The sequence below is a fragment of the Drosophila ananassae genome, chromosome 2L, assembly GCF_017639315.1.
Source record: "Drosophila ananassae strain 14024-0371.13 chromosome 2L, ASM1763931v2, whole genome shotgun sequence".
Classification (NCBI taxonomy): Eukaryota; Metazoa; Arthropoda; class Insecta; order Diptera; family Drosophilidae; genus Drosophila; species Drosophila ananassae.
The window spans coordinates 14,146,154-14,174,151 of NC_057927.1; the positions used below are offsets into that span (position 1 = coordinate 14,146,154).

The 27,998-nt window shown below is 41.1% G+C and overlaps 2 protein-coding genes across 6 annotated transcripts; both read right to left on the reverse strand.

Moving 5' to 3' along the window:
* Positions 1-153: 153 nt before the first annotated feature.
* Positions 154-12,826, reverse strand: LOC6499413 (probable serine/threonine-protein kinase MARK-C). Of its 2 annotated transcripts, none has more exons than XM_001954656.4 (7): positions 11,779-12,826; positions 5,822-6,001; positions 5,249-5,760; positions 4,956-5,178; positions 4,681-4,888; positions 2,945-4,616; positions 154-2,877 (listed from the first exon to the last, which is right to left on the reverse strand). In XM_001954656.4, exons 1-7 carry the CDS (start codon positions 11,966-11,968, stop codon positions 2,323-2,325), a joined length of 3,540 nt encoding a protein of 1,179 aa, XP_001954692.1. In that variant the 5' UTR covers positions 11,969-12,826; the 3' UTR covers positions 154-2,322. The 2 variants fall into 2 exon arrangements, with proteins under 2 accessions (XP_001954692.1, XP_014766057.1); XM_014910571.3 differs by lacking the exon at positions 11,779-12,826 and adding an exon at positions 8,642-8,799.
* Positions 12,461-27,986, reverse strand: LOC6499412 (zinc finger and SCAN domain-containing protein 2). Of its 4 annotated transcripts, none has more exons than XM_044714089.1 (6): positions 27,705-27,986; positions 25,837-26,164; positions 19,268-19,408; positions 17,767-18,497; positions 17,479-17,575; positions 12,461-17,411 (listed from the first exon to the last, which is right to left on the reverse strand). In XM_044714089.1, exons 2-6 carry the CDS (start codon positions 26,048-26,050, stop codon positions 17,239-17,241), a joined length of 1,356 nt encoding a protein of 451 aa, XP_044570024.1. In that variant the 5' UTR covers positions 26,051-26,164; positions 27,705-27,986; the 3' UTR covers positions 12,461-17,238. The 4 variants fall into 4 exon arrangements, with proteins under 4 accessions (XP_044570024.1, XP_044570023.1, XP_044570025.1 ...); XM_044714088.1 differs by having other exon boundaries at positions 27,692-27,986; XM_044714090.1 differs by lacking the exon at positions 27,705-27,986 and adding an exon at positions 26,651-26,871.
* Positions 27,987-27,998: the final 12 nt, after the last annotated feature.

Genomic DNA, 27,998 nt, shown 5'->3' on the forward strand with positions numbered 1-27,998 from the left:
TATAATAATACGCCTGAGATTACATCATTCCATTTTGCCCGATTAAACCCCCCCTCTACCACATGCGAAGGGTATTTAACGATTCGTTTAAACTTGACTATTTTTGTAATAAGCTTACTTCTCCTCTTGTTGTGTTTTAAATAAAAAACAGGATTTAACATTTTATGTATTTTGCATTTTTATTGAGTTTGTATGTATAAAACAATATCTACTCTTTTATTGCGGGTTTTCTTGAATTGTTTTTTCTCTTGGCTTGTTTTTCTTTACTTTTTTTATAGCAATAATTTTAAAACAAATTCTTTTCATACAAACACTTAGTTGATGTTATCGATTTGTTATCTGTTTTATCAATTGTTTGTATCGATACCCCTCGATTAATCGATGATGTTCCATTTCCCGATAGCGACTCCCGATAGCAGCGCTGTCCACAATGTTAACGACTTAAGTTTACCCATTGGCTTTTATCGGACGTTTTCTAAACCAAGGTTTCTTTCTATTTGAGTGTAGTTTTTATTTTCTTTATTTTTTTCGCAGCGCTGCTTATCAATTTATTTCTTAGTTACTTTTTTTTTTGTTTCGTTGCGAAACATTCCTCACAGTTTTACAAATAAAAACGAAAGCGATAGTTTTCATTTCAATATTTCAATATTTTTTTTGTCAGTTTCAATGCAAATTTGATTGCTTCTGTAGGAATTGCATGAATAGTTTAAAATTATTTGGACGCTGTCATAATTATTGTTTCTTTTTTTTTTTTATAAAATGTTCAAAACTTTCCTCAAACACAAACCGATGCTGTTGGCAAAATATTTTTTTTTTTTTTTTTGCATCGTTTAGTGCGAAAATTTTGAACAAATCCTTTTTTTATTATTGCATTTCTTCGGTTTTTATTTTCATTATTTTTTAGTGTTTTTTTAATGGAAGTTTTTAGTATTAGTTTCGTTTTGGTTGGAAAATATAAGTATATTTGGGTGTGAATGAGCTTTGACATCGTGGTATCGTGTGGGACGTAAACAAAGACTGCGGAAATTTTCCTCCTCTGGCGGGCCTTAACAATTAGTTTCAAGTGGTTGGTAGTTGGTTGTTGTTGTTGTTGTTGTTGTTGGTGTTGTTGAGATGGCACAGCGTCATTTGATAGATAGATTTTTTTCTTCAGGTGCAGTTACATTTACATTTTATATCACAATTTTTTAAATATTATAGGTATATGTATTTAACAAAATTGGGTTGGTTTCATTCTTTCGTGTCTTCCATTCATTTACGCCCAGCTACTGTAGTTGAGCAACCAACAACAATGTCAAGTTTATTTCGCTTCGCCCAGTGTAGTGTGGAAAATGTGTGATTAAATGTAGGGGGGGCTTAAAAAATATATCTTCAATAGCTTCGGATAGTCTTCCGTAAGGCTAGTTTTAAGAAATTTAAATTTGCACAACCAGATATCGTGTTCATATTCAAATTTCTTAGAAATAGTCTTAGAATGAGCTCTGTGTGTGAAGTGTTTTTTTTTGTTTTTTTTTTTTGGGGACAAACTTATTTGCGAGCCACTCGAAATTTGGACAATTTAAAAACTTAATTATCAACTGAACTGGTTTTCGCAGGTTTCTTATAACGATTTAGTTATGAGAAATAAAAACATACTATACAAATTTTAACAATTTTCCTTGTACATTTTGGTTTTTGGATACGCGGCCTCCGAAAGAGCCAATGATTTCGAATCAACATTATTATTTTTTATTTTTTTTTTTTGGAAAAGTACTTAGGATTTTAATTAGGACCAACACGAAATGAATCAATATTGGTTTAATGCATCTCTTGACCAAACACTTTTCGTATTCGTTTTTATTTTTCATAATAAAAAATTATAGTGCAATATAAATTACAATTTTTGAATCTTTTTTATAAAAAAAGGTATTTGTTTTTTTTTTTGTTTTCTTTTTTTTTTTTTGTTTTATATCTCGAACGACTGTTTGGCTTTCTTCAAAACAGCGTAGACAACTGCCACTCGCTTTCTCTCTGTGTATCTATCTGCCAGCTTTTTTTCCCTCCTCACAAATTACATTTTTTAAAAAATATCCTTTTCTTGTATAAACTTTTTGTGTTTTTTTTTTGTTTGTTTTTTGTTAACTCTGTTTTGCAATTGCGGAATTAATAGAATTGTTGTGTAATTGTTTTTCGTTCGTATTTTGAAATGAAATGTTTGTGGGCTGAAGTGTCGGACCCAAAAAAAAGAATCTTAGAACTGGAAAGTCGTTTCGAAGAATGTGCGTGAAAAACAGAGTTTCTCTCCCAAAAAGATGGACAAATTACCGACCGACTGACCGACCACTAACCACTGGCGGTGGCCGGCTCACAGTACTCGGACAGGTCGTTGCCCCTCTGCTGCTGACGAAGACGTCGTTGGAGCAGCACGCTCTCGGTGGGCGGGGACAGGCCGATCCGCATGTCCGGCAGCTCTTCAATTAGCTGCGGGGCCTGCAGATGGGCGAACCGACCGCTACCGATCCTCGGCTGCTGCTGGGCCCGCTGGACCGCCAAGCGAGGCTGAGACGCTTGCTGCTGCGACGACTGGTTGACTCCATAGCTCCTGGCGTAGACGCAATCCTGACGCCAGTTGCGGACCGTTGACTGCTCGTCGGATGGTGGAGATCCACCGCTGCCGCTGCCACTACCACTACTGCTTCCAGCGCTGTTATGCCGTTGAGGTGCTGGTTGCACCGGCGGCTGCATCAATGGCGGGGGTGCCACCTTGTAACCAGCGGCACCGCCGCTGTGCGAGAAGCTGCCCAGATAATTGCGTTGTTGGTTGCCGTAGTGGCCGCCACCGCCTCCAGTGCTGAAGGGTGGTCGGTACTTGCGATACCCAGCCGCTGGTTGCTGCTCCTAAAGATAAAAAAAAAATTAAAAATAAAACCTCTTCGCTGTTATGGAATGGAGTGGGACTACCAACCTGGGAGTGGTGGGTGCGGTAGCGCCAGTTCTCCGGTTGCTGTTGATTCTGCTGCCGGGGTCCCTGAGCCGGTACTATATACCGCTGGTGGTGCTGCTGACGCTGCTTGCGGGTATAGGCATTGGCGATCGATGGCCCCGGCTGCTTGCGTTGCTCCACCTCCTCGTCGTAGTCGTCGTCTTCATCGATATCGGCATCCTCGTCGTTCTGATATGCATCGAGAGCAAAGTAAACATTACGGGCGGGCTTTGCTTGGATGGTAGTATCTGCTGGTGTAGTCGCCACTGCCGCCGTCTTGCCAAAAGTCATTCGCATTGTTGTACCCTCAGCCGCAGTCGGTCTGATCCCATTCGAATCATCTTCTAGTGTATCGGTTGGTGGGCGTGGTGCATCAGTAGCTGTTGCATCTGTATCTGCTACTGCTACTGCTTCTGGCACTGCCGCTGAGTTGACAACAATATTTGCAGTCTCATAAATTTCAGGTAGCTTTTCATTTAAATCACTAATACTATCCAATAGTTTAACATCATCATCCTCCTTATCATCATTATCATTTGCATCGCCAGGTTGCCAGTTGTTAATGTGTGTCGTAGTTTTAGTAACTGGTGTCTGCTGCTGCTGGTTATTCTCGGTGATGGTAGTAGCACTAATATCACTTGATGGTCCTTGCTTCCTAGCCCCATCAACATTATCCTGCTCCTCCTTCTTCAATCTCTCCTTCTCTGGTGTAGTCTCCTCCTCCTCCTCCTTGTTGATCTCCTCCTCCTGCGCATCTTTGCGCATTGTGGTGAGTTTAGCAAATTCACTTTGCTGGATTGTTTCCTTTTCTCCCATATTATCCATAATAAGCTGCTCCTTTCCATACTCACCGTTGTCTACTTCCTCGACTTTCTCGGCTTTCAACTGCCTTGGATTGTCGGGTGTCGGTTGTAGTTCCTTCGACTTATCGTCGCCCTTCTCCATCTCCATCTCTTCCTCCTCCTCATCGTTCTCCCCTTCATCCTCTTCGGCTATGTAGTCGACGCGCTGCTGCTGCTCATAGAGATAGTCATCGCCCTCGTCCTCGTCCAGTTCGCGCCAATAATGCTTATAGTGCTGATAGTCCTCGCTCTCTCCATCCTCGTCCATCTCGTCGACTTCGCCCTCGCTAACGCTCTCCCTCCTGTAGCGCTCCTCCTCCATGGCCTCTCGCTGCTTCTGCAGCTCCCTTTGCTGCTGATAGTGCTTCGTGGACCTGGCCCACTCATCGTCCTCGTCATCGATCCGCCCAAAAGCCTCCAGAGCCTCATCATCGTCGTCCTCTTCGTGCACGTTCAGAGTCTTAAAGCCACCGCTGTTCGGATAAATGGCAGATGCGTTGCGCGAAGCTCCATTCCTGGAGGACTGACGACTGTTGGCCCGCTGCTGGCCGTGCATCGAGGACATCCGACCGCCGTAGCTGGACAGCGAGGCGGCAGGATTGCGCTGGGAGCGACTCCGGGTGTAGTGGGCCGGCGGTTTGGGGTTGTAGTTCTCATCGCTGTACGCGTCTATGTAGGCCTGCGACGGCTGGTAGATGTTCGGGCGCTCCTTCATGTAGTCGTAGCGCATCGAGAAATGCTGCAATACCACGCGCTTAACGGCCATTGCCGATTCGGCGAACTTCGATATCTCCCTTGCCGACTGGTGGTTGCTAAAAGTGAACAATTAAATCCATTATTAATCATATCTGGAATATTTATTTAAAAACAACTTACCGTCGGATATTGGCCGGGGTTTGTAGAGCCTTATGGCGTCCGGATTGCTTCACCGGCGGCTCGTGCTCGCACATACGTATCCACTTGTGGTTCAAAACCGCCTCCGCACTGAGGCGGCTGGAGGCCTGCTTGACGAGCAGACGACAAATCAGATCCTTGGCCTCGTCGCTCACATCGTGCCACTCGGCCTCGGGGAAAGTGAAGTGTCCTGTAAAGTAACAGGAGTCCTTTTTTAGTCAAAAGATCATAAAATAAAGTCTGTTTGAATTACAAACCTTCTTGAATGGACTCGAAGAGCAGCTCCTGGCACGTGCGACAGTTTTCACCGCGATTCCAGCCGCAATCTTCGCCGCAGTTGCCGGAAAACGGCGGATAGCCACAAAGCAAAATGTAAGCGATGACACCCAGGGACCACAAGTCGCATCGCTTGTCATAGTAGTGGGCCTCGCCCACAAACAGATCAACTACTTCGGGTGCCATAAACTCGGCGCTGCCGACCTAAACATAACGAAAATAAATTTATTTCATTATGTTTCAGTTGCAATTGCAGATCAAAGTTGGCACTTACTGGAGTGAGTAGCTGGGGCGTGGCTGCCGGCGAGGAGATGTCGGTGGTGAACTTGATTCCAGAGCCCAAGTCAAAGTCGCAAATCTTGATCGGGCACAGGGAGTCCGTCTTGACGCACAGAATGTTCTCCGGCTTGAGATCACGATGGGCGATGCCCTTCTTGTGCAGGAAATCCAGTCCGGAGGCGATCTCCTTGATGATCTGCGAGGCCTCGTGCTCCGAGAAGCAGATATGCTCCTGGATACGCGTCAGCAATGGCCCACCATTGATCTTCTCGAACACCAAATAGAACTTCTCATCGTCCTCGAAGAACTCGATCAATTGCAGGATACCGGGATGGCCCTGACAATGATGGAATGTCTCCACTTCGCGAAAAACACGGGCGCGGGCATGACCCGGTATTTTATCGATCACTTTCACGGCATACTCCAAGTCCGTGTAGATGTTGACACACGTTTGGACCGAGGCATAGGCGCCCTCACCCAGAATCTCGCCAGTCAGCTTATAAAGCTCTAAAATGAAAAGGGAGATTAAAGATAAAGGATATGATCTATTATGGTATGGCAGACTCACCCTGGAAGGTTGAGGAATGGAGGGAGGAACTGATGCGTTTCTTGCGCCGTTTCTTCTGCATCTCCTCCTTGTGGCGGTTCAGTTCCGCCTGCCGTTCCATCTCGGTCATGTTGGGCGCTTCGCTGGACTCGTTGCCCGACACATCCTCGCTGCTGTAGCGGGTCAGTTCATTTTGGCCGTCTGTAAAGTAAAGAAAAATATGTCAGAATAAGTCTAGTCTTAAGATCAGGCCACCAACCATTATTCGCCCCTATTTGCATGGCTATTTTAAAGAAATATCAATGCATAAAAATAATAACGAGCGATTTGAGAATAAGAAATAGCCGTACTTTTGCACAACTGCGTAGAAGGCAGATCGCGTGTCGTAAACAACAAGTCGGCACGGTACGGCACAAGTGTGCATAAATATGTAAAAATAAATAATGTGTAAACAGGCCAGTCACTGGCAGGCAGGCATCTATAGAGTAGAACTTCTGTGTGGAATTATACACAGAGCTAGGGTTGGAGCTAAGCTAAGCTAGTGGCGGATGGGATGGCTATTTTTAAAGCCCACAGATCTGGTGATATCTATCCAGAGATCTCTACACTTTATTGGATTGTAATTGAGAGGAGTCAACTACAGTAGATACTCCTTACTAGGAGAACCTCTAATATTAAATTTCGAAATTTAATTTAATAAAAATGTATATTTATATCTCTTCTCTTTGTCAAGAACTCTTTTTATCAAAAAACTAAGCAGGAGTAGTAGTAGTTTCTCTTATCGAGACAGCAAGTCGTTGCCCTGATGCCTCCAATTACGGGTCTGATGGAAATTTTTTCCATCCATACAGAAGTATTCTCCCAATCCTTCTCCCCTGCTCTCCAGCACCCCCCCTCTATCCCATGGTTTATATTTAAAATTTGTCCCATTTTTTGTTGGTTTTCAACTGTTATCAATTGCGTAAATAAATGCCACAAAGAACATTTTATGACATTTCTTTCCTTTATCTGAAGGCCGCCGGCTCCCCACCGACTGACCAAACATTCTGCGCATTTAATTATTATACATTTTTATTTTTGCAAATCATACTTATCAATTGATGAATGGTTCATATTTTGTATATAAATTGCATAAATAATTATTAATTGTAATTCTCTCTGAAGGGGGGTTCTAGGGGCTAGTCTAGACTAGAACTCATAACAGATCGGATCAGATGCAAAGACGATAGGGCGGCAATGACGACAATAAAATATATTATGGAAATAGCCCTTGTTTATTTCATCAGCCAACCAAACTGCTGCAAATTTTAACAATTATATGTAGCACTTATGTAAAATAAGCTCACACACACGAAATAGACTGAGAAATGTTGTTTTTCTTTGCCTGCCGGCCGGCTTTTCTGGCGTCATTCTAGTTTTGTGTGTTGGAATAGGTCTTCTTTCGACGTGTGAGAGAAAACTACGTCTTATTTTCAAATATTTCCATTAAACGAATGGAAAATAAAAAGAAAAAACTACAACTATCTCTATAATACAATGTTTAAGATTTTACATTTTAAATTTTAAATTTTAGATTTTAGATTTGAAATTTTTAATTTTAATTACAATTCAATGCCAAAATAATCTAAAAAACTTTATGTTTGAAGGTCTTGAAAAAACAAACATATCATAAAGTGGCTCGACAGGTGCCAAAAACGAAATAGAAATCAACAGTTAGGCTGATAAGGCGAAGCTGAGAGCAAAACAAGAATCGAAAGAGTCTAGAGTGGACCTTGACAGAAGCTCCATAATCACAATTAAATTCTCCCCGCTATGTCATAATAAGCAATCTCCAATTGGTCTAGGTAGGAAATGCGAAAAGAGGAAAGAGAAAATGAATAAAAGGTGAAGACGATTAGCAAATAAACAAAAGCCCGATAAGCCGAGCAGCAAACTACGCAGAAAGAAGGCAAGCTGGCAAACCAAAAGCAAAAGGTTTGGCTTTGTCGGGCGATTTAATAATAATTTAAAACGCAAAGAAACCACATGCGGTCGCACATGAGGAGCTTTTCGTAAATAGAGAGAGAGCCGGAACAAGAGAGAGCTGTGTTGGGGGTATCTCTTGCTCTCCCGGTATTACTTCATGCCTTAGTGAAAGTATGGACTATGGGGGGATCATAAAATAAATTCGCTATTTGCCGAGTCAGTTGTGACGTCACAAATTGCAAACTAGGGATATAAGAAATGATATATAATTATATACAAAATTTTACTCATATTGGTATTTTTAAAAAAGAATAAATAAATTTGTATATTCAAAATATAATCCATAACTATATTAACTACTAGAAAAGTCTGGAATGTGGTCGGGACTTTTACTCATCTCTCCTCTCTTAGCGACACCTTCCATCATTGCCAGCATGAATTCACGGGCCCCACCGACGACTCACACTCTCTCACACACTCGGGCCATGTGAACGCGTGTGTTTGTGTTGTAAAGAAGCAGAAAATTATTGCGCAGCAAATGAAATTGTAAAGAAACTTTATGAAAATGGCTAGAGACAGGGGCCAGGGGCCAGGGGGTCGAAGAAATTCTTTAATATAATTAAATAAATTAAAAATTGCCAGCAATCGGATGGAATTTATCTTCATAGGCCTCTGGGGATAGAAGTTCAGAGCAAATGTTTGTAATTGGCAATAAAATGTAATAACAGATAGGGGAAAAATAGCCCGAAACAAAAACAATAACAAAAATGCAAAAAACCGGCATTTCGAAACAGATTCCCCCCAGACTGCACTTGTGATAGTATTTGTAAAAATTTCTCACATGTATGTAAGAGGTTTTGTTGTTATTGTATTTACCCAACATGTTTGCTGCTTCTATTGTTGTTTTCTGCCTCGGCTGCTGCTGCTGCTGCTGTTCGCCTTTTTAATCGCAACGCAATTTGTCTAAGCAACGCCCGGTTGGTTCTGCTTCTAGGCGGCACGTTTTTGCAATGCGTAGATAAAACTGCTACTCCCCCGTCGATATTATTTCTTAGTAGTTCTCAGTGCTACTTGTACTTGAGGGGGGCTCTAATTATAACCCTATTTCGGATGGATCGGTATGTTAGCACATCTTTAGCACTCATAGATTGATTTAGTGCACCACTCGCATTAAACTCGCCGACTATGAATGGTGGGGGGCGGGGGGACTATATCGTATTGAATGGCCGGCCGGCTCGGGAAACTGTTTAATGGGGATCTGCTGTGAGTGAGTGGTGTGTGTACCGGCGCGCGAGAGACTGTCGGGGAAAAATCGGGTGTGCGGCAAAATCCAATTGACCGAAATAGTGAATTTGAAAAGAAATGGAAGGAAAAAAACACGGACAAATCTTTGCGGACCTTCGTCGCGCGGCGCCTACGAGGAAAGAATCAAAATCAAACACGCGCCAGCCGTCGAACGGGCAAAAAAAAAAAAAAAAAAAAAAACTAACGACGTGAGAGAGCGCGTTACGCTCTCGGCCGGGTGAGAGAGCGGGTGGAGCATTGAGAGCCAACGAGAGCGAGAGTGCCTGGGAGTGGGGCTGGGGCTTGTAACAATCTGGTAGATACAGTGGTGTCCAAAATAATAGTTTTTATACTAACTAGTAGAAATATTTGTTTTTTTTTTTGTTTTTTCAGAACAAACATTATATTGTATCTCAAGCCCATAACTTTAAGTGCAATAACAACCTGCTCTGCAATTAAAATCAAAATTAAACGCTGCCCGGAAGAGAATAGCTTCTGGTTGCAAAAATCCGGTTTGAAATATTATGCGATGTTTATTCATCGATACTGAACCGATTCGATCGCTGGAAACTGAACAAAGCCGCAAAATATCAATAAACAACTTTATTATTGCAGATCGAGTTCTTGGATTTCGATGTGGATATATTATTTTTCTCTAATTTCCAGTAGATCGGGGAATAGGGAGCAGCAACTGTGATAACAAGGTGGCAAAAAGAAAAACAACAACAAAAAAAAAAAAAGCCCACGCACACAAAACAAATGGCAGAACAGAACGGCCAAAGAGAGAGAATATGGCCAAGATAAAGCCACACCAGTGATTGGGAACAGAACCAGTTTTCTGGCCAAGAGGCGGTGGTAGCTTTGTGGTTGTGGCTGCCGCAAGCAAAACAAAAACAGCAACAGGAAAAATAATAACAAAGCGACAAGACAAGAAGGTGAGCGAGAGAGAGAGAGCAGCTGAAAAGACCGGTGCAAAAGAGAGCATTAGCTTTACATGATGCAACTTATGCTCTCCCATGCTCTCTTTGTTTTATTTCATAAATATCTAAATTCCCAGCTTAATAATAAATGAAATTATTGAATTTAAAATAATAACTAAGGTTGGAAAGGGGAGAACAACAAGGGGAGCACCCACCTTACTGTTTTCATGGCCTTTTTGTAGTGTGCGTTCGCACGTAGGCCATGTGTCTGTGTGGGTGGGAGGGGGAGGGTAGACAGAGTAGGAGTGAGAGTAAGAGGGACAGAAAGCTAGACTCCCCAACACCAGTGCGCATCGTGGAAGGTGGTGTGATGTGCGCGAAGAAGCTCTGTTAAATAGCAAACAAGTGGAAAGGGCAAGAAGCAAAAACAAAAACTACATTCAAGACTTGGCTCTCGAGAATTGTTTTCGTTTCGCACAAGTAAACAACAACATATGTACGCCTGCAGACTTTTTTTTTTTATCGCAGCAGCAGCAGCACGGCATTGCCAAAGCTAAAAAATCCATTTCTCTCGCAGGGCTTTGACAAGACATAGTTTGGGGGAGCGAGACAGCGAAGAGATGGCCCAGAGACGACGAACGAATGAGAAGCTGCACGTAGGCAGCAGCCCCAACTGTCCTCCAAATGGGCCCCACAGACAAGAATAGGAAACTTCATGATAATTGTTCTGGAAAAAACATGTCCAGCTATCGGTCGGTAATCAATTGACATTTTTTTTCACTTAACTGATTAAGTGAGGAAGTGGAGATACATACATGGAGACGTGTCCATACACGTATATATTTTCAATCCTTTCTTTTTGTTTATTTGTAACTGTAATCCTCTCCAGACGGCAAAAAAAACTCAATGGGGGCATGTGTGTGGGAGGCCGCTCTCATCGCTGACTGCGTTTTGGCATGCTCGTTCGTTCGTTCGCTTCGGTGCTGCGTTTATTCGGCCGTTTGCTTTGGCTCGGCGTTCTATTTTAGGCTGCAACAAACGTCACCACCAAGTGCAATAAACGTCATGAAGGTTATGTGCTGCAGCTTTGGAAGTTTGTTCACATTTCGTCCGAGTCCGATGCATTTTGAGCGACTTGCTGCTACTCGCGAGCTCAATCGATCCCATGACTCATTTTCCATTTCCATTAATTAATGGCAGGCAATTGCCTGCACACGCTCGATACGACACAGATACTTTTGCTGCTGTCTCTCCCTTTCTCTTTGTCTCCATCCCGCTGGCCGCTGGCAGCTGTTAGCTGTTGATCCCCCTCCCTCCTCTACCCTAGTAGCCCCCACCTGTGGTGTTAACAAAGGAGGTAAACAGCAATAATTCCAATAAATGAACGTGATATAGCAGATATTTCTTCGACTAAAGGCCTATCTCTTAAGATGTGGAGATATTTAATTATAGAACGATGAGCGAAGGGATATTGGAATACCCTACTAAGTGGAGCACATTCATTACACTCTGGGCATGATGCAATATGTGATTCTCTCTTCGAAGCACAACAAAGCAACTGTAAACACCCCGTTATGGGGGCGGGGGATTAGCCATTAGCCCCCGCCACCAGACTACATGCATGTTCTCGAATGTTTTTCTGTGACGTCAAGGGAGAAGAGATTGGTACTTTGGTAGTACTGTGACCCAGTCTGATTGATTAACACCACCACTGTAACCCGGTTAGAGATGGAACTATCTCTTATAGAGCCATTCTTATAAATATTGTTTTTGAAACAAGTTTCTCTAACTAAACGGTTAATTGCTCACCTGACTGACTCTGCCTGCAGCTGTTATCCGTGTTGCTGCAGGAAACGCCGCTGCCGCTGCCACTGCCGATGCCGCTGTCGCCAGAACTTCTGGGGATGCTATTATTGTTGTTGTTGTTGGTGGTGCTGCCGCCGCCGCCTGAATTAATCGCGGCAGCTTGGCTGGGCTTCTGCTCCTCCAGCTCGACCATGGTGTTGTTGTTTTATGGACGCGATTAGACGGAGAGAGCAACTGGAAAGGGTTCGGTGTTCAGTGTTGTGTTTTCGGCTACGCCGCGGCCAGCTGCAATGCGTAGTGCAACAAATGAGAGACACCCTCTCTCGCTCTCTCTCTATCTTCTTTTTTTTTTTTTCTTCAGCTCATTCAAAATGGTGGCCGCCTATGGGATGTTTTTTTTTCCTTTTTTTACTTGAATCCAATTGCCAAGAAGCTGCTGCGACTGCTGTAGTTTTGATGTAAATTGATTCGATTCTAGGCTCTGCGTCGGTCGGATTTCGTTGGTGGTCAAGTTTGGTGGTTGAGTCGTCGTTGATGTCGCTGCTGGTTGCTACTGCCGATTTCTCTCATCACATACTATGGTAGGGACAGGCGAATGAAGCAAGCGAAAATTGGATTTTTGGATTTGGATTTATTCCTATTCCTCCGATTTGGGTTGTTTGCCTGACTCGGTTTTATTCTTTTCTTTTTGCGTTTCACCTTTCCTTTGTGGGCTCGGCTATGTGGTAGTTTTATTTTTTTTAGTTTCTGTAGCTGTAGCTGTTGTGGTAGTAGTAGTGCTGGTGCTGGTGCAGGGTAATTCTATTTTTCTGTTGCAAATTGCTGTAGGAAGTGACTGGTAGTTTAGTGGATTGGATTGGTCGTTGTTAAAATTTCCTCTGCTGATTACAACACAAAAAAAATCGCTGAAATAGCGGACAAAAGCCGTTTTCTTTGCGTATTTCGCTTTAAGTTTCTCTCCCAGCTACCGATCCATTTTCAACGCTTCGAAGATGATTCCGACGAATGACGAAGGTCCCACAAACATCGTCGTAGTCGATGGGTCGCTCTTCCTCTTATCACACAGAGTTGCATTTCGGGCAGGGTTGCCACGTCTGATATCGACTTAGCTTTTTTCTGCCGACTATTTTGACGATTGATTTTGAAAAAAAAAGCTTAATTTAGAAAAATTAAGTTATATAAAAAAGCTTATAATTTTATTTAATGTTTTCTAAAGTCCACTGAACATAAAGTACAAACCAAATCAATGCTATTTGAAAAGGATATGTTGTGTAGTTGACATCCAAACTCCATCCAAAACAATTAAAGACTGAAGTATAATTTCATTAAATAAAAGATAATTTAAAATCTAATTTAATCTGGGCTATATAATTAAAAAATATAAAAAATGTAATTCCTTTATTGGTTGTTCATTCACAATAGTGTGGTTATCGATGAAACAATGTGGCAACTCTCCTAGTTGCATTGAAAACAGTGTTGAATAAGGTCGCTTAATTTAAATTTGTTGTTTCCCGCACAATTCTTATTGTGCAGGACTTCCGGTTTAAGCCTTTTCTAGTTGGAAATAGCTTTTACTTTAAAAAATTATTTGGAAAATAAGCTAAAAATGTTTAATATACAATAGAATCTATTCTGCTTCCAAAGATTTTTCCCATAAAAACTTTAACATATATATAAAAATATCAATATTTTTTATCAAATAAGAAAAACTGAATTAAATTTATCTCAAAATTTCCCCAAACCATGGCATATCATTTTATTTTCATATTAAATATTTGAAAAATGCATTTTTGGGTGATTATAATTTATTAGAATTTTTATTGACTTAAGGTATATATAAATAAAATATTATTCAAGTACAAAGTTATATATACTCATTAATATTATTTGATTCAAGTAAATATATTTCAAAGTGGCGGTGTTTTATTATATCATTTTTTTTCATGTTTTCCTTCAATTAAGTACAATTTACTGTTCCTGCTCTATTTCTAAAGGTTCGCACTGGCCCCAAAAGTACTCCCCGAATGCCCAGCGTCATATGGCATCCCGGTTTTAAACCTGGCTTTATGAATCGTATTTATCGGATCGCGATTGTAGATTCGCGAACTTATAGACCCGGGAATCGAGTCGAGTACTTTGTGGGGGAGTGCGAACCCTGACTTTTTTTGTTTTTTTTTTACTTCAAACCATGCCCATGCAACAATTGTATCTTTGTGATTTGTTATTTTTTAAGTTTAATCAATGAATTTTTGGATCACAAACAGTAAATACGTCTTTAACGATAATTGCAGTTGAATTAAACATAGTAAGATCAGGGGTTTTTGGGGAGGGGGTTTGTTTTTTGTTTAATTATAAAAATATTGTATCTGCATTTTACATGTTTTTTTTGTTTTTGTTTTTGTTTTTGCTACTATCGTTTTTGCTTGAAATTACATAAGTCCAGCCTTAAACAAGTAATTTTCGTCACCAATCGCATTCGCGCACGCTCCATTATCCATAACACTCGGTATCTTTCAAATCAATTTTGCATTTAACGCTACGTTGCCTTAACTTCAGTCCTTTCGCAGAAAATCCCTAACCCTAAAATGTATTTAGCTCCTTGCTCCTCGCTCCATTAGATCGAACTTCATATCCTTCATTTCACATCCTTGCATGCTGCAGACACTAAACATAAATTCAATACGTACAGTTTCGAAACTTGTTTTTTTTTTTTAAATATAAAAAAAGGTGTATCTTGTTATGCGCCCCTAATCTGTTTTGTAGTTATTGTTTTATTTTCTTATTGACCTTTGACCTTCTAACTACAATTTTTACTTGATCTTTGGCCGCAGACCTCCGCTTACTTTCTTTGTTTCTGTTTGTGGGGTTTCGGTTTTTTAAATAAATTAATTATTATTTTAAATGCACTAAAAGTTGCACGGACCGTTTGTCTATGAATTCGGTTGTTCGGTTTGTTTATTGTTTTTTTTATATCCTTTGATATCCTGTCGATTTATACCTTCGCTAAGCCAATGAAATGTGAGAAAATATGTATGTTCCTATTTCGTCATTAATTTATTCGAGTTTGATGCTTTTTTTTATGCTTGATGATGGTTTGTTTTTTGCTTTTATAAAATCCCAAAAATTTGTGCAAATTTCTAAAACGTTTTTTTTTTTATTTTTTCCATCTCGTATTATACTAAAATATTTGTTTTGTTTTTCTTTTTTTTTAACTTTAAAATTTACTTTCTCTTTAGATTAAACTTTTGTTTTTCTTTTCTTTTTTGTTCTTAATCTTTTTTCATTTCGTTTAAAATATTGCATTTTTTTTTTATTTTATGTTTTTCTTTTGGAGGCTTTATCCCTGAGTGATTTAATTTCATTTGTTTGTCATTTATTGCAACTTTTTCTTTATAAACTTATTGTTTTATATATTCTTATTCCATTTAAGTGTGTCGAGAGTGTGTGTGAGAGAGAGAGTGGCTGAGAGACCTAGAAAATCAGTGGCAAAAATAATAAGTCCTTGTTGTGGTGTGAAGGTTCCCTTAATTATTTATGCGGTTCGTCACCTACGTGATTAGAGCTGTTCACCTTAATTCTTCTTGTTTTTGGGGGCCAAAAAACGCGTTAAGTATATGTGAGAGGCTACCCTCTAATGTAGTAACTGTATTAAGATTTGCGTAGTTTTTCTTTTCGATTTTTGGCTAATAATGGCTTTGCTGCTGTCGTTTAAAATATTTGTACTTCACTGCAAGTGTTTCAATTACATTCTGTACTGTCCTTCTACTTGTTAACCCGAACTTGAAAAGTACTTGTTTTTCGAGAGATTATGCCGAAAAGAAATCTGAAAAATATAATGTCACTCTGGCTCGAACTTGGATCTGGCCAAGTTTGAGCTCAGTGGGCCATTTGTGAGTCGAGTTACAATGGGTTGTGGGGTTACAGATACAGATCCAGTGAATCTGTATCTGTGTATCTCTATCTGTGTAATGCTAGCGTATTTAGTTTGAAGCTTCGTATAACTATACAAGTATGCATTGCTATGTAAGTATGTCGTGTACTTTAAATCGTTAATCTCAAAATGCTTTGTATTTGAACAGTTGATTACTTTGTCACTTGCTCGAAGTGTTTGCACTTTATTTCGGTTATTGTTTTATGCCTTTTATATTCCTATTCGGTTTTCATACGCTCTCTCTGCTTTCTTTAATTTTTTGTATTTATATATATAAAAAATATCCTTTTATACAGTTGTGTCTCGGTTATTGTTGCTGTTGCTGTTTCTGGTTATCGGTTATCGGTTATCCGTTATCGGTTATCGGTTAGCGATTTCTATTTGGATTCTCATAGCTGACCCGTGCGTGCTATCTGCTATCTTGTAGCTACTATCTTGTATCTGCTGCTGCTGCTTCTGCTTCTGCTGTATATTCTGTGTGTGTGGCTCTTAACGCTATTTGTGGTTATCAGTTATTGATTGGTAAGCTGGATATAGATATTGTATAGATATTGCAGTTGCAAACAATGACGATGGCTGGAAGTTTGGGCCTGCAAAGATGCAAGTTTCGTATTGCATTCTTTCTGTTTAGTGTGTTTTTTTTTTTACTTCTGGATTCTCATTTTTTGAACATTCAAGTTTTTTTTTTAAAAGCTTAAGTTTACACATGACGACCTCCGCTCTATGTATGCCTATCGGTAAAAATAAAATACAAGACTAGAAGTATAAATTTCGCTTTTAGAGCTCTCCTTACTTCTCCTTAAAAATGCTTCATAGTGCGCGTAATTCAATTCGAATTCACATTTATCATTTAATGTTTTATGTTATGTAATGTAATATAATTTCATTAAATTTAATGTAATGAACAAAAAGGCAAATCAAAATGGTTTCTTTCATAAAATTGCACAAATATATGTATATGTAGTATTTATCGGTTGCAGACATTAACTGATTCTTAGAACAGCTCTCGATCTCGATCGCCCTCGATCATCTCGATTTGTTTATTCAGCGACTACGCAGATCACAGATACCCAAACGAGACTCTTGTCCTTAACATATGCGCATACTAAACACGAATTTGAATCTGTCATTCTCTGCTACTGATTCTGATTCTGTTTCTGATGATTTGTACATTTCGATTGCTATATACTTTTTGCTCTGCGACTCTGTTTGTTTTTTGTGCGAAAATCTCAACTGAAAGAACTAAAGCTAAAGAACTGAAAGTGTCGTGAACAAAATCGTACTAATACTTGCATCCTGTAAGTATCTTTTTCTTATTCTTCTTCATTATTCTGTTTTTTTTTTTAGAGGGTTATTGTAATTGGAGTTTGGGTGACGCTCAGCAGGACCCCCGGTAAGCCCCCAGCGAATTTCAAAGGCCTCCAGTCTGCTCCCGATGGCGGGCAATCTAACTGCCCGCTGCCGTCAACAGTCCGGATGCCTTATTGGCTTGAAATTCGTCTGGGAGTTTACCAGAAGTCCTTGTACGATCCTCAGGAACCGTGCAGCGTATTGCTCTGCGCACTGTTGTTGGCACCGGCTCCACCGCCGCCGCCACCGCCACCACCTCCGGATCCGTTCACGTTTTGCGCCGAAACTTCGGACTTGACGCGCCGGGCGATGTGGGAGCGCGTGTGCTTGCGCAAGTGATCCTTGCGATAGAAACCTGCCGGGGATCGGACATAAAGTTTAGTTATTGTATCTATAAGAAGGATAATAATCATTCTACTTACCTTTTCCACATTCAATGCAAACATGCTTTTTCTCGCCGGAATGGATGACAATGTGCAGAGTTAGCTGCTCTTTGCGTTTGAACGATTTCATGCAGATCTAAAAAAAAAATCAATAAATTATTATTTAATTCTTAAATCAAGAAATAGACTTAATATAGTTATGTTATAGTAGTTCTTTAATAGAAAATTAATTTTCTATTGCCTACTTATTCGGGTTAAGGAAGAAATCTTAAGAAATCGCATTAAAATCTTATCGATTAATTTATCGATTCATATCGATACACTCACATTGCACACATGCGGCCTGTCCGGTATGTGGGAGAGCTTGTGCCTGGTCAGGTGATCCTTGCGCTTCAACGCCGCATTACAAATGTCACAGACGAACCGCCGCTCCACGGCATGCGAGATGACATGCTGCTCGATGAGGCTCCTATCCGGATATGCCATCTGGCACTCCGGGCAGCAGTATAGTGTCGAGCCGTCCAGCGCCTTCGTCTCACGGATCTCGCCGGGCTTGGGGCGTGGCTTCTTCTCCTTTGGTGGTTTCTTCTTTTTGGTCTTCTTGCCGCTGGCCGTGCCCGTTCCCCCGCTGGCGTTCGTGGTGCCCACGGATGCGGTGCTGGACACCGCTCCGGCTCCATTGGTGACCGCTCCATTGGCATTCCCATTGACACCGTTGGTGGCTCCATTTGTGAGCGCCGCTCCGTTGGCGTCCGTCATATTGGTCATATGGCCGCCGTGCTCCATGCCCACCAGTCCGTTGTGGTGGCCGCCATTGGCACCGTTATTGCTGGGCGTCAGGGCCACGCCCCCCAGCGCCAGGCTGGCCAGATTGGTGCCATTCTTCAGGACATCGCTGGAGGACTCCTTCTTGATGGTCTCGGAGTACTTGAGGAAGTGCTGTATGGAGATGGGCAGTGTGGCGGAGAGCAGGTGGGACGAGTAGTCCACCGTGTTGGCTGTGTTGGCCAGCGTCTGCCAGGATTGGTTGACATTCTGCAGGAGCTGCTGGTTGAGAACTGTGAAGGATCGAAAAAAAAATCTTCATTTTAGTGAGAAAATCAATGGGAATCCTTGGAAGTGAATTTTTTTCTTTTCAGGTCCTTGCTTATTATCTAATAGAGTCCTACCCCAACAATTCTATTCCATTCCTTTACCCTTTGGGGGCGTGTCATTATGTTTATAAGGACTAGTAAGGATATGTGAGTGTTGGTAGCCAAGCCTATCTGTTGGCCAACTTATCCCCCATCCCCTCTCCCACTCCGACCCAGATTTTATCCTTTTACATTTAATTAAAATTATGTAGTTGTGGGTAATAAAATTTTAATGGATGTTTCTTCAACACTGATTGAAATAATCGAAACAGGACGAAGTTTGTAACCAAGGACATCTCTTCCCCGAAAAAAAAAAATGTTCAGCTCCTGCAGCGTAATCATTCGACTGAGGGAGGGGGAGAAAGAACAACTCCACTTGTTTAAGGTCCTGGGGGGTCCTGGGGGTCATGAGGGGAAAAAAAAAAGTATGCTATGGTGCTATTGTGACCATCACACCCCCGCACCCAGTTGCGGGGCAGCAGCAGCAGCAGACAGGCCCAAAAAACATTTATAAATAACGACGAAGCCGAACGAGAAGTGAGACGCACGACGAGTGATGACTGCGTCCTTGAAATACACATGTATACCGAAACCGAAAGCCTTGTATAATATGTACATACTGCTTCTCAGCTTCCCCTCTGACCCACACCCACCCAATTCAGCTGCCAGGACATCAGACCACCCACTCGACTCACCTTCTTCCCGGTCACGTTCGATTTTTGGATGGATTTTACCCTTATGATCGGCTGCGTTGAGAAAGTTCAGATCGCCCTGGGGCTGCGAGGAGTACGGTATGGATATATTCTGGCCATATTGCATATTGTTGGCAGCCGAAACTGAAAAGGTGACAGAAAAAATGTTACATTTATTAATATTTTCAAGTTTTTTAATCAAATAATAGGTTAAGTTATAATGGGAGAGTATAGATAGGGACAATTACACATTTTGAACTCTAAGCACAGCCTTTTTTGTGGATTATTGGAGAGTTTAGTCTTTGAACTTTGACTTGGCACGGCACTACTAGCACTTGAAATATCCTTATTTTATCCGGCCGACAACGCACTCTGGCCGACTAACTACAACCGACTGGGTCTTGGCCCGATTTGGCGGCTCACGGCTCCCGGCTCCTGATTCCGGCACAAAAAAGAAAAAAAAATGGTCTCTGTCTCCGGCCGGCTGGCTCCGAGGCTCGAATCCCGTGGCTCAGCTGTCGAGCCGAAGGGAGATCGGGTGCCGGCACAAAAACAACAACAACAACCCAAACGGGACCGACAAAGTAACGACGATATGGCACGACACGCGTTTCTCCACAACCCAGTATATACAGTTATATATACATATATACCGTTCATATATCTAGGAGCAGTAACTGTATTATATGAGTGTGTGTGTGTGGGCAGCCACGTTTTCTGCATTTACTGTTAAGGATGTACATATGTCGATTTATTAGGGCGGACTTGTCAGATATATGAATATGTCCCATCACTACATGTCCCCAAACAACGCTATACAACACTAAACATCACTCATACGCCTAGTATTACTCATACGCACTGTTGTATTTGAATTATTTTAAATAAATAAAATTATTTATGGTATTTCATAGTTTTTTTAGAGTCTAGACTCTTAAGCAATTAAAATTAAATCTTCAATCCTTAAAGTAATGTAACTTTAAGGGTCCACCCTAATCTACATAAATATGTATCGGGAAAGTTAACAAGGCTCTGTTCCTACTCGCCGAAAGTGCGTGTGCCTACAATTTGTTGTTGTCTGCTGGCTGTCGTCGTCTCCCTACATCCTCCTCCCGCCCCTTGCTACCGTCTGCCAAGGCCAAATTTTCACACAAACACACACCGACACACACAAACAGAGACCCAGTCGGAACCAGAGACGCACACACGTGTTTTCGGGGCGCCCCGACAACGCATACATAGGAAAAAGGAAATTAAAACTGAAACTGAAAATGCCGGCCGCGCACACGCCCGAATGTATGCCATAGGAAAAGCTTTCACCATTTTTCGGCCGGGTGGTGTGCATTCCATCTCCCGCCCCCGCCACAGCCATCGCCCCCTCATCTCTTTTTGGGTTTCCTTAGCCGGGTGCTCGGTTTTATAAATAAAATTTTCGGGCTGTTGCCAATTGCCTGGTTTTGTTATATGTACCTTCTTTTCCCTTCTTTTTATTTTCTTTTAAATCTTAGCTCATGCTTCCTTGAAACAAGAAATACATAAACAAGTTCTAGAAGGAAGTTATACTCATTTTAACTTTATAATATAATAAAAAAATATATGAATATCTGACTAAAAAAACACTCCTAAAAGGAGCAGAGCACTTCCTACTGACGCTGACGTGGTGAAATTTATGTGCTCTGGTCGTGTGGTGTGTGGTAGCCTTTGTATAAATTACCATTCGACCTTGGGCCCAAAGCATAAGATGTTACCAATGCTTTAATTTTTTTTGACAGCCGCCTTTTGTGGTTGAGAGGAAATGGAGAGAGCGGCTTTAATCAGTTCGCTCAATCGGATTGCAGGATAAATAATAAAGCATATGGTTATAAGAAGGATATTTTTTGGGATTTTTCTTGGAGACTTGAAAGTGAATCTTTGAAGAGGGGATTTAAACTTTGATGTTTTAAAGAAAGATTGAGAAAAAAAAGTTGCCTACTTTTTTTTGTTATTTTTTTTTCATGAAAATATTTATTAAATTTTTTATTTTATTTAAAATAAAATTTAATATAATAATATAATAAACATAAAGTAAAATATATAAAAGAGTTACCAGCAAAATTTAACTATAACCCCCAAAAAAAAAGGGTTCACTAAATGGCAGCCGGAAAATTCGGGTCTTAATGGCCGAAAATACGGAGTCATGGCAACAACAACAAAACCGGGTAGCCAAGTAGCCGGGTAGCGTGCGTGGATGGGAGGATATTTGGGAGGACGGTAGGTAACCGGCATTCGCCGCTTTCGTCGGTCGTGGCATTTCACTTTTCACTTCACTTTCCCATGAACAGGATGACGAAAACAACGACGAAAGAGCAACGTGGAGGAGACGATGTCGCCGGAATAGAATTCGGCGGAGTAGCGAGTTAAAGTCGGTGAAGTCGGAAACATGGCCCAAAACGAGAGTATGGGAGAGCGGCGAGAGTGGAGAGAGAGTGTTAAAAGCTAACAGAGAGAGAGTGAGAGAGTGAGAGCAGGAATCGTGTGGGGTGTTGGGCGGATCATTCGCAGTAAAGTGGAACAAAATGGAAAGGAATGCGCTGGGCAGCGATTTGAAAAACATGGCGCTTATCTGCTCCTGCCCTTGTCTATGTGTGTCGCCTGATGCTCTACATGTGTGTGTGTGTGTGTTTGTGAGTGTTAGAGTGTAGTGAGAGGCAGAGGCAGTGAAAGCGGTGAGAGCGCCCGCGCGGTAGAGGGAGAGCCTGTTTCGACAAAACAGAGAGTAAGAGCATGGGAGCAGCAACCCCTAACGGAGTTGGGCGAAACTTGACCCGAAGTGCTGCCTAGCGGAGAGAAAGAGAGAGTGTGTGGGGGTGGGATAGTAGACGGGTGAGAGTGTTACACAGTAAAAAAATATATATATAGTTTAAAGATATAAAAAATAACAATTAAAAATTTTGATTATTGAAAAAATAAAAAATCTAAAATTTATTTGATTATAAGGATAAGTTTTGATTTTTTTCAGTTAATATTTTTTGAACTAGAGTCCTTTATTTTTGAGTGTATAGCGAAAGAAAAACAGGGGAGAAAATGACAGGGGTTAAAGGGCAAAAACGGCGCCAGCGGCAGAGTTTAAGTCATCAGCGCCCGCCAGAAGGAGAATTTTATATTCCCTGAGCTCTAAACGCCCTTCGGCGGCTTTAATACTTAAAGCCAATCAAAGAAAAACAAAGAAATTAATAATCAATGTCCCCCCCTTATAGTACTTATCAAGGGGGGGGACTCTGACTCTGACTCTGACTCGGACTCCCTTCCATCCAAACGTATGTAATTGCTTTATCATGCGCACTTTTTTAGTGTTGCATACATCCAGGCACCGCTCTGGGGGTGTAACCAGTCATTCACACCCATTAAACACATACATCTATGTACACTGCATAGGTACATAGGTACACCCATACAAGTACATACAGTTGTATATACAAAAAAAATGCAAATGGTTTATGGCTGTGGGGGTGGCTGGTTAATATTAGGGGGAGCCTGGCAGAGGCTGAGGGAGAAAAGGGGTGAGTTGGATGTCCTCGACAACAAGATACCCGGTGTCCATCGATATCCTCTAACATTTCAATCTCAAAGGGAGTTATGTAGATTATCTAAGAAAGTTGTAGTAATTTTTATTAAAAAACTATCTCTAAGATCTATCTTCTATCTCACTTTACTTTACAATCTGTATGTAAGTATGTATCTATATATTTATTTCTGTGTTAATTGACGTGAAAATTCTAGGGTTTTCCAACAGCTGAAAATGCATATTTGTAAAAGGGATCTCTTTTATCTTTATCTGTTTATGTTTCTAGAACTCAAAACCCGTCTACAGAACAGACCGACAGACAGACAGACATACATATAGAGAATTTCCTGGTAACCCAATAATGATTTATACAAGCAGTCCCGGGGAAATTATCGTGTAGGTATCGAAAGATAAGACCCTCTGGCTCTCTGGCAGGTCAGAAAGTCGCAGGGCAGCGATAATGCAGCTAATAAGCGAGGAAAGCAAGAAAATGCAGTAGTTGTAGCCTCGACCGGGGAGTAGCTACCTGCCTGGGATCGGACTCCGGACTCGATGGATTACATACAATCGTATGTGTACTGGGGACGAGATAAAGAGACAACCACCACACTACCATCATACATACGCATTTTCCTGTTATAGCAGGTAAAAAATAAAAATGTATATATATATACATATATATGTAGATGTGTAGGTTTGTATATAAAACACTAAACTGGAAATATAATGCGTAGCTGAAAAGCCGGGATCAATGAACCTATTTCGTGCAGAGGATTGGAGGTTTGGGTCTCTGGGCTCTCCTCGGTTCTCCACACTTTCCAATAAATGCAAGTGGAAATAACACACAACCTCATAGATAGATAGATATTTAGATGTATCTGTGCAGTTGCCAGGGCAAAAATAAATTATGAAAAGCCGCAAAAGGATGAGGCTACTGCTGTCCCTGGGAATCTAATTATGCAAGCAAATGCAACTAATTAGAATTGATAAGAAAAAGGGGTGTCCACATAGGGGTAGGGTAGGAGGGGTGGTGGAGTGCTTATATATTCTATCTATACATTGGGGGTTGCCCGGTCACACCCTTCTTCTTCCCTGGCAGGGGTGGGGGTAGGGGAGAAAAAAAGTTGCAACTTGGCAGGAAGTCAGTGCAATTAAAAAAGCAATGGCAGGCTGGCTGGCTCTTCTGGGGGTTGGGGGTTGTAAACTCATACATGCAAGCTATATATGTGTGTGTGTGTGCTTAAGTAGCTGCTGAAGAGAGAAGAGAAGAGAAACCCACCCCGACGACTAAAAACCCAACTGAAAAGTGCAGCAAATTCAAAAGTTATTTGAGTTCATTGCATTTTCAAGCCACGCAAAACAACAAAAACAGTACACCCCTTACCATAACCATATATACACATATAGATATATATATATATATATATATATATGTGAATACATACACCCCCACTAGGGGTGGGTGGTAATGACTCAAAACATAGAGCGCAAAAAAAAAAACAGAAGAGCGCAAAACAAAAACAACGAAACGACGAAAAAATCGTTATATTCTGCTTTGATGACAGGGGGCACCACCACTCTCGTGCCACCACTCGAGTCGAGTCACCTCCCCTCCCTCCGCCACCGTTCACCAACCCCCAAAAAAAAAATATTGTAGTGTGGTTTACAAATTGGACTAGCTGCGCTCGCATGAAGATGTCTTCTTCGCTGGCCAAAAACCGCCAGGATGCCAGGATGCCAGGCACCCAGCCAGTAAGCCAGGTCCTTAGGGGTTGGGGGTGGAAAACCCGCTTCTTACTGGCATTCACACTCACACAAACACACACACACACACACACACACACACATGTGTTCCTAAGCGAATGCCAGTAAGTGGATCCAGATGGAAGCAGCCTCTTTATGACAAAACTAAACCAAGAATTTTTTAAAAATAGTTATCTTTAAGTTTCAAACAATATTTTTACTTAATATTTAAAAAGAAATCACTAAAAAAATTCTGATTTAATTAATAAATGATAAAAAAGCAGCATCTTGAAGCCAAAAATCAACAAACCAAAAAACTAAACCAAGAATCTTAGAAAAATAGTTATCTTTAAGTTCCAATCTATCTTAAGTTTTAATATTAAGAGAGGATGCACTAAAAAAAATTCAGATTTAATTAAAAAATGATAAAAAGCAGCCTCTTGATGCCAAAAATCAATAAAACAAAAAAACTAAACCAAGAATCTTAGAAAAAAGTTATCTTTAAGTTCCAATCTATCTTAAGTTTTAATATTCAAAAAGAATTCACGAAAATAAATACTGATTTGCAATTTAAACACTTTCCTGTCTAGCTTAATTGATAAATATTAAATTTTGCTTACTTAACAAGTGAAGCAAATTAGTTTTTAGGGTTTTCAGAACTGTGCTTTATTTACTTTCAGCCCTATGTTTGCCTCAGCAAAATAATATCATTTAATTTCATTACATTTATTTTTATTCCGAATAAGATATGAAAAAATAAAGTAGAATCTAAGAATGATAGTTTCTTACTAGTTTTCCACTCTCCAAGTTGGTCTTTTAATCTTAAAACTTTATTCTAATTAAGTTTGTTTACCTTCCAGTCTGTTATTATTTTGATCCCTTTCTTGCACCCCAGAAAAAAAAAATAAGAAAGAAAAAGAAAAATAGCAAGACAAACCCCCATACTAGATGGCTAGCAGAAGTACCCAGCATGCCCGGAAACAAAAAACCCCATTGTAGGGCATTAGGAGAGGCTACAGCCCGAACCCCTCGGCGGCAGCGCTGCCAGTGGCCGAGTGAGAGTGTATATGCCCTGACGTTGCTGCCAGCGTCGCTGCTAGCAGCGAGCGAAAATAAATCGATAAAAATAAAATAAATTTTTAGTGATTATGTTATACATACATACATACATACAGACAAACACATGCGACTAGGAGAGTGCATGTGCATGTGCCTGTGAATGGGTATAGGGTATGGGGTATGGAGTATGGGGTATGGGGTGTGTTTGTGTGGCAGATGCACTTACCGTTGGGCACATTCTGATTAAAGTGATTGCCGTTGGTCTGATAGCGCTGCACATGGTTATCGGTGCCGGCCGCTGCCGCTGCGGCTGCTGCATTCGCCGCGGAGGCGGCCGAGCCGGGGGGCGTGCCAAAGGCGCCGGGCGTCTGGGCATCAAATTTAGCGGCAAACTGATGGATGCCGGAGAAGGGGCCGCCAAACGCCGAGAAGTTCATCATGTCAGGTTTTTTTTCTTAGGCGGGGTGGGGCGCACTTGATTAGTTTTATTTATTTTTCTTTTATTAATTTTATTTTTTTTAGTTACAAGGCCTTTTTTTTCGTAGTTTGTTTTTCTTTAAAGAAATATTATTTTATATGTATATTTTAGAATGCACTTTTCCACACGACGATCGCCGCGAAGCGATGACGCTGTTTTCCAAAAAGAGTGGGTGGTATATGTATGTGTGTGTGTGTGTGTGTGTGTTTTGTGCTTTCTGTTGTTGTTTTCGCGTTTTTTTTTTTTTTTTCTTCGGGTGGGGGTTGGTTTTCTTTTCTTCTTCTTTTACTTTGCCTTTACCGTTGCTGTTTGCCTTTCTTTCTTCTCCTTCCGTGGCGTGTCACTCACACACTGGCATTCGGGGGCTACCACTACCACTACCACTCACACTCACACATACGCACAAACACGGACACGGACACGCTCGACACACTCACACCCGTGTACTCGCGCACAGTTTTATGCTGTGCTTTGCTTTTTTGGGGGTAGCTAAGCATCACAGGCACAGTCACAGTAGTCACATACACAGTCACAGACACCAACACCAATACAACCAACTCACGCCGAGCGAAGCACTTTCGGTTTCGATTCTGATTCAGAGTCCGATTCTCGAACTAAAAACCCGGCGGATCGGCACGGAGTCGCACTAAAGTCTCGCTTACGACCGCTCCGCTCCGACATCAAACTAAAAGTAACATTACAGCGAGGCGAAAGAAAGCGGAAACACTGGGGCAGGCAAACGAAACGACGCGGACGTCAACGGCAGCGGCGACGGCAGCGGCAGCGGCGGCAACGGCGACAGCGACGCAGCAGCGACTGCGACGCAAATGACAGTGACAGTGCCAAGGATATTCGAAGGGTATATCAGTCCCAGTCTCAGTCGAAATAAAAGCATGCTTTTGAAAATATATTCTTGAAAATTATGGTTTTTCAAAACATTTTTATGAAAAGAATGCTTCTTGAAAACATTTTTTTGATAATAATACATAAAAGCATGCTTTTTGTAAACTATTTATTAAAACATCATTTACAAAAGTATTATTTTTAAAAAACATTTACATATATGAAAAGCATGCTTTTTGAAAACACATTTTCGAAAAGACTAAAAACATGCTTTTTGTAAACTATTTATGAAAACATCTTTTTCAAAAGTATGCTTTTTGAATCCTTTTTTCTTTGTAGTTAATTTTTGAAAAGCATGCTTTTTGGAAACTATTTTTGAAATTTTAAATTGAATTAGAATTTTATCATCTTTATCTGACACTTGTTGGTCCTAATGTAACCTTAAGATTCACCTAAAAGGTTCAATTTTGTTTAAATCTTTACGTTTAATATCAATTTTAGTAACTTTTCAGTTGCAAGTCACCACTTTGCAGTTCATTTGTATATTTTTTACAACATTGTTACTGAGTACTGAGTATCGAATAGTCGCTTACAACGTCGCTGCACGACTGCAGCATTCTTACATGTTTGTATTAGTTCACTGTGTTTGTACATTTGTGTGTCTGTGTCTGTGTGTGTGTGTGAGTGTGAGTGTGCTGTGCCGCTTTGAGGGTGGAAGTTTTTCTACTTCTCTGGAAAATGCGCGTTTATTTGTACGTACAAACGTTCCTTACATTTCGCTGCACCGACCGCCGGGCATATGACACTGTCAACAGGCCCCTGCTCGCCTGGCTCCTGCTCCTGATCCTCCTGCTAGGGTGATTAGGAAACCAAGGAATACTACTACTTCAAATCGTGCGCGATCCGTGCAGGCAAAGTGCAATTTTATTTATGCTGGAACTGTGAGGCCCGATCCGGCGACCAAAAGCAGACCCACGAGACAGCGAGACACGAAATTCGCTGTAAGTTATCAGGATGAAAACCGGTTGGGAGTGTAGCAGTAGCATAAAAACTGGTTTCCCAGCGAG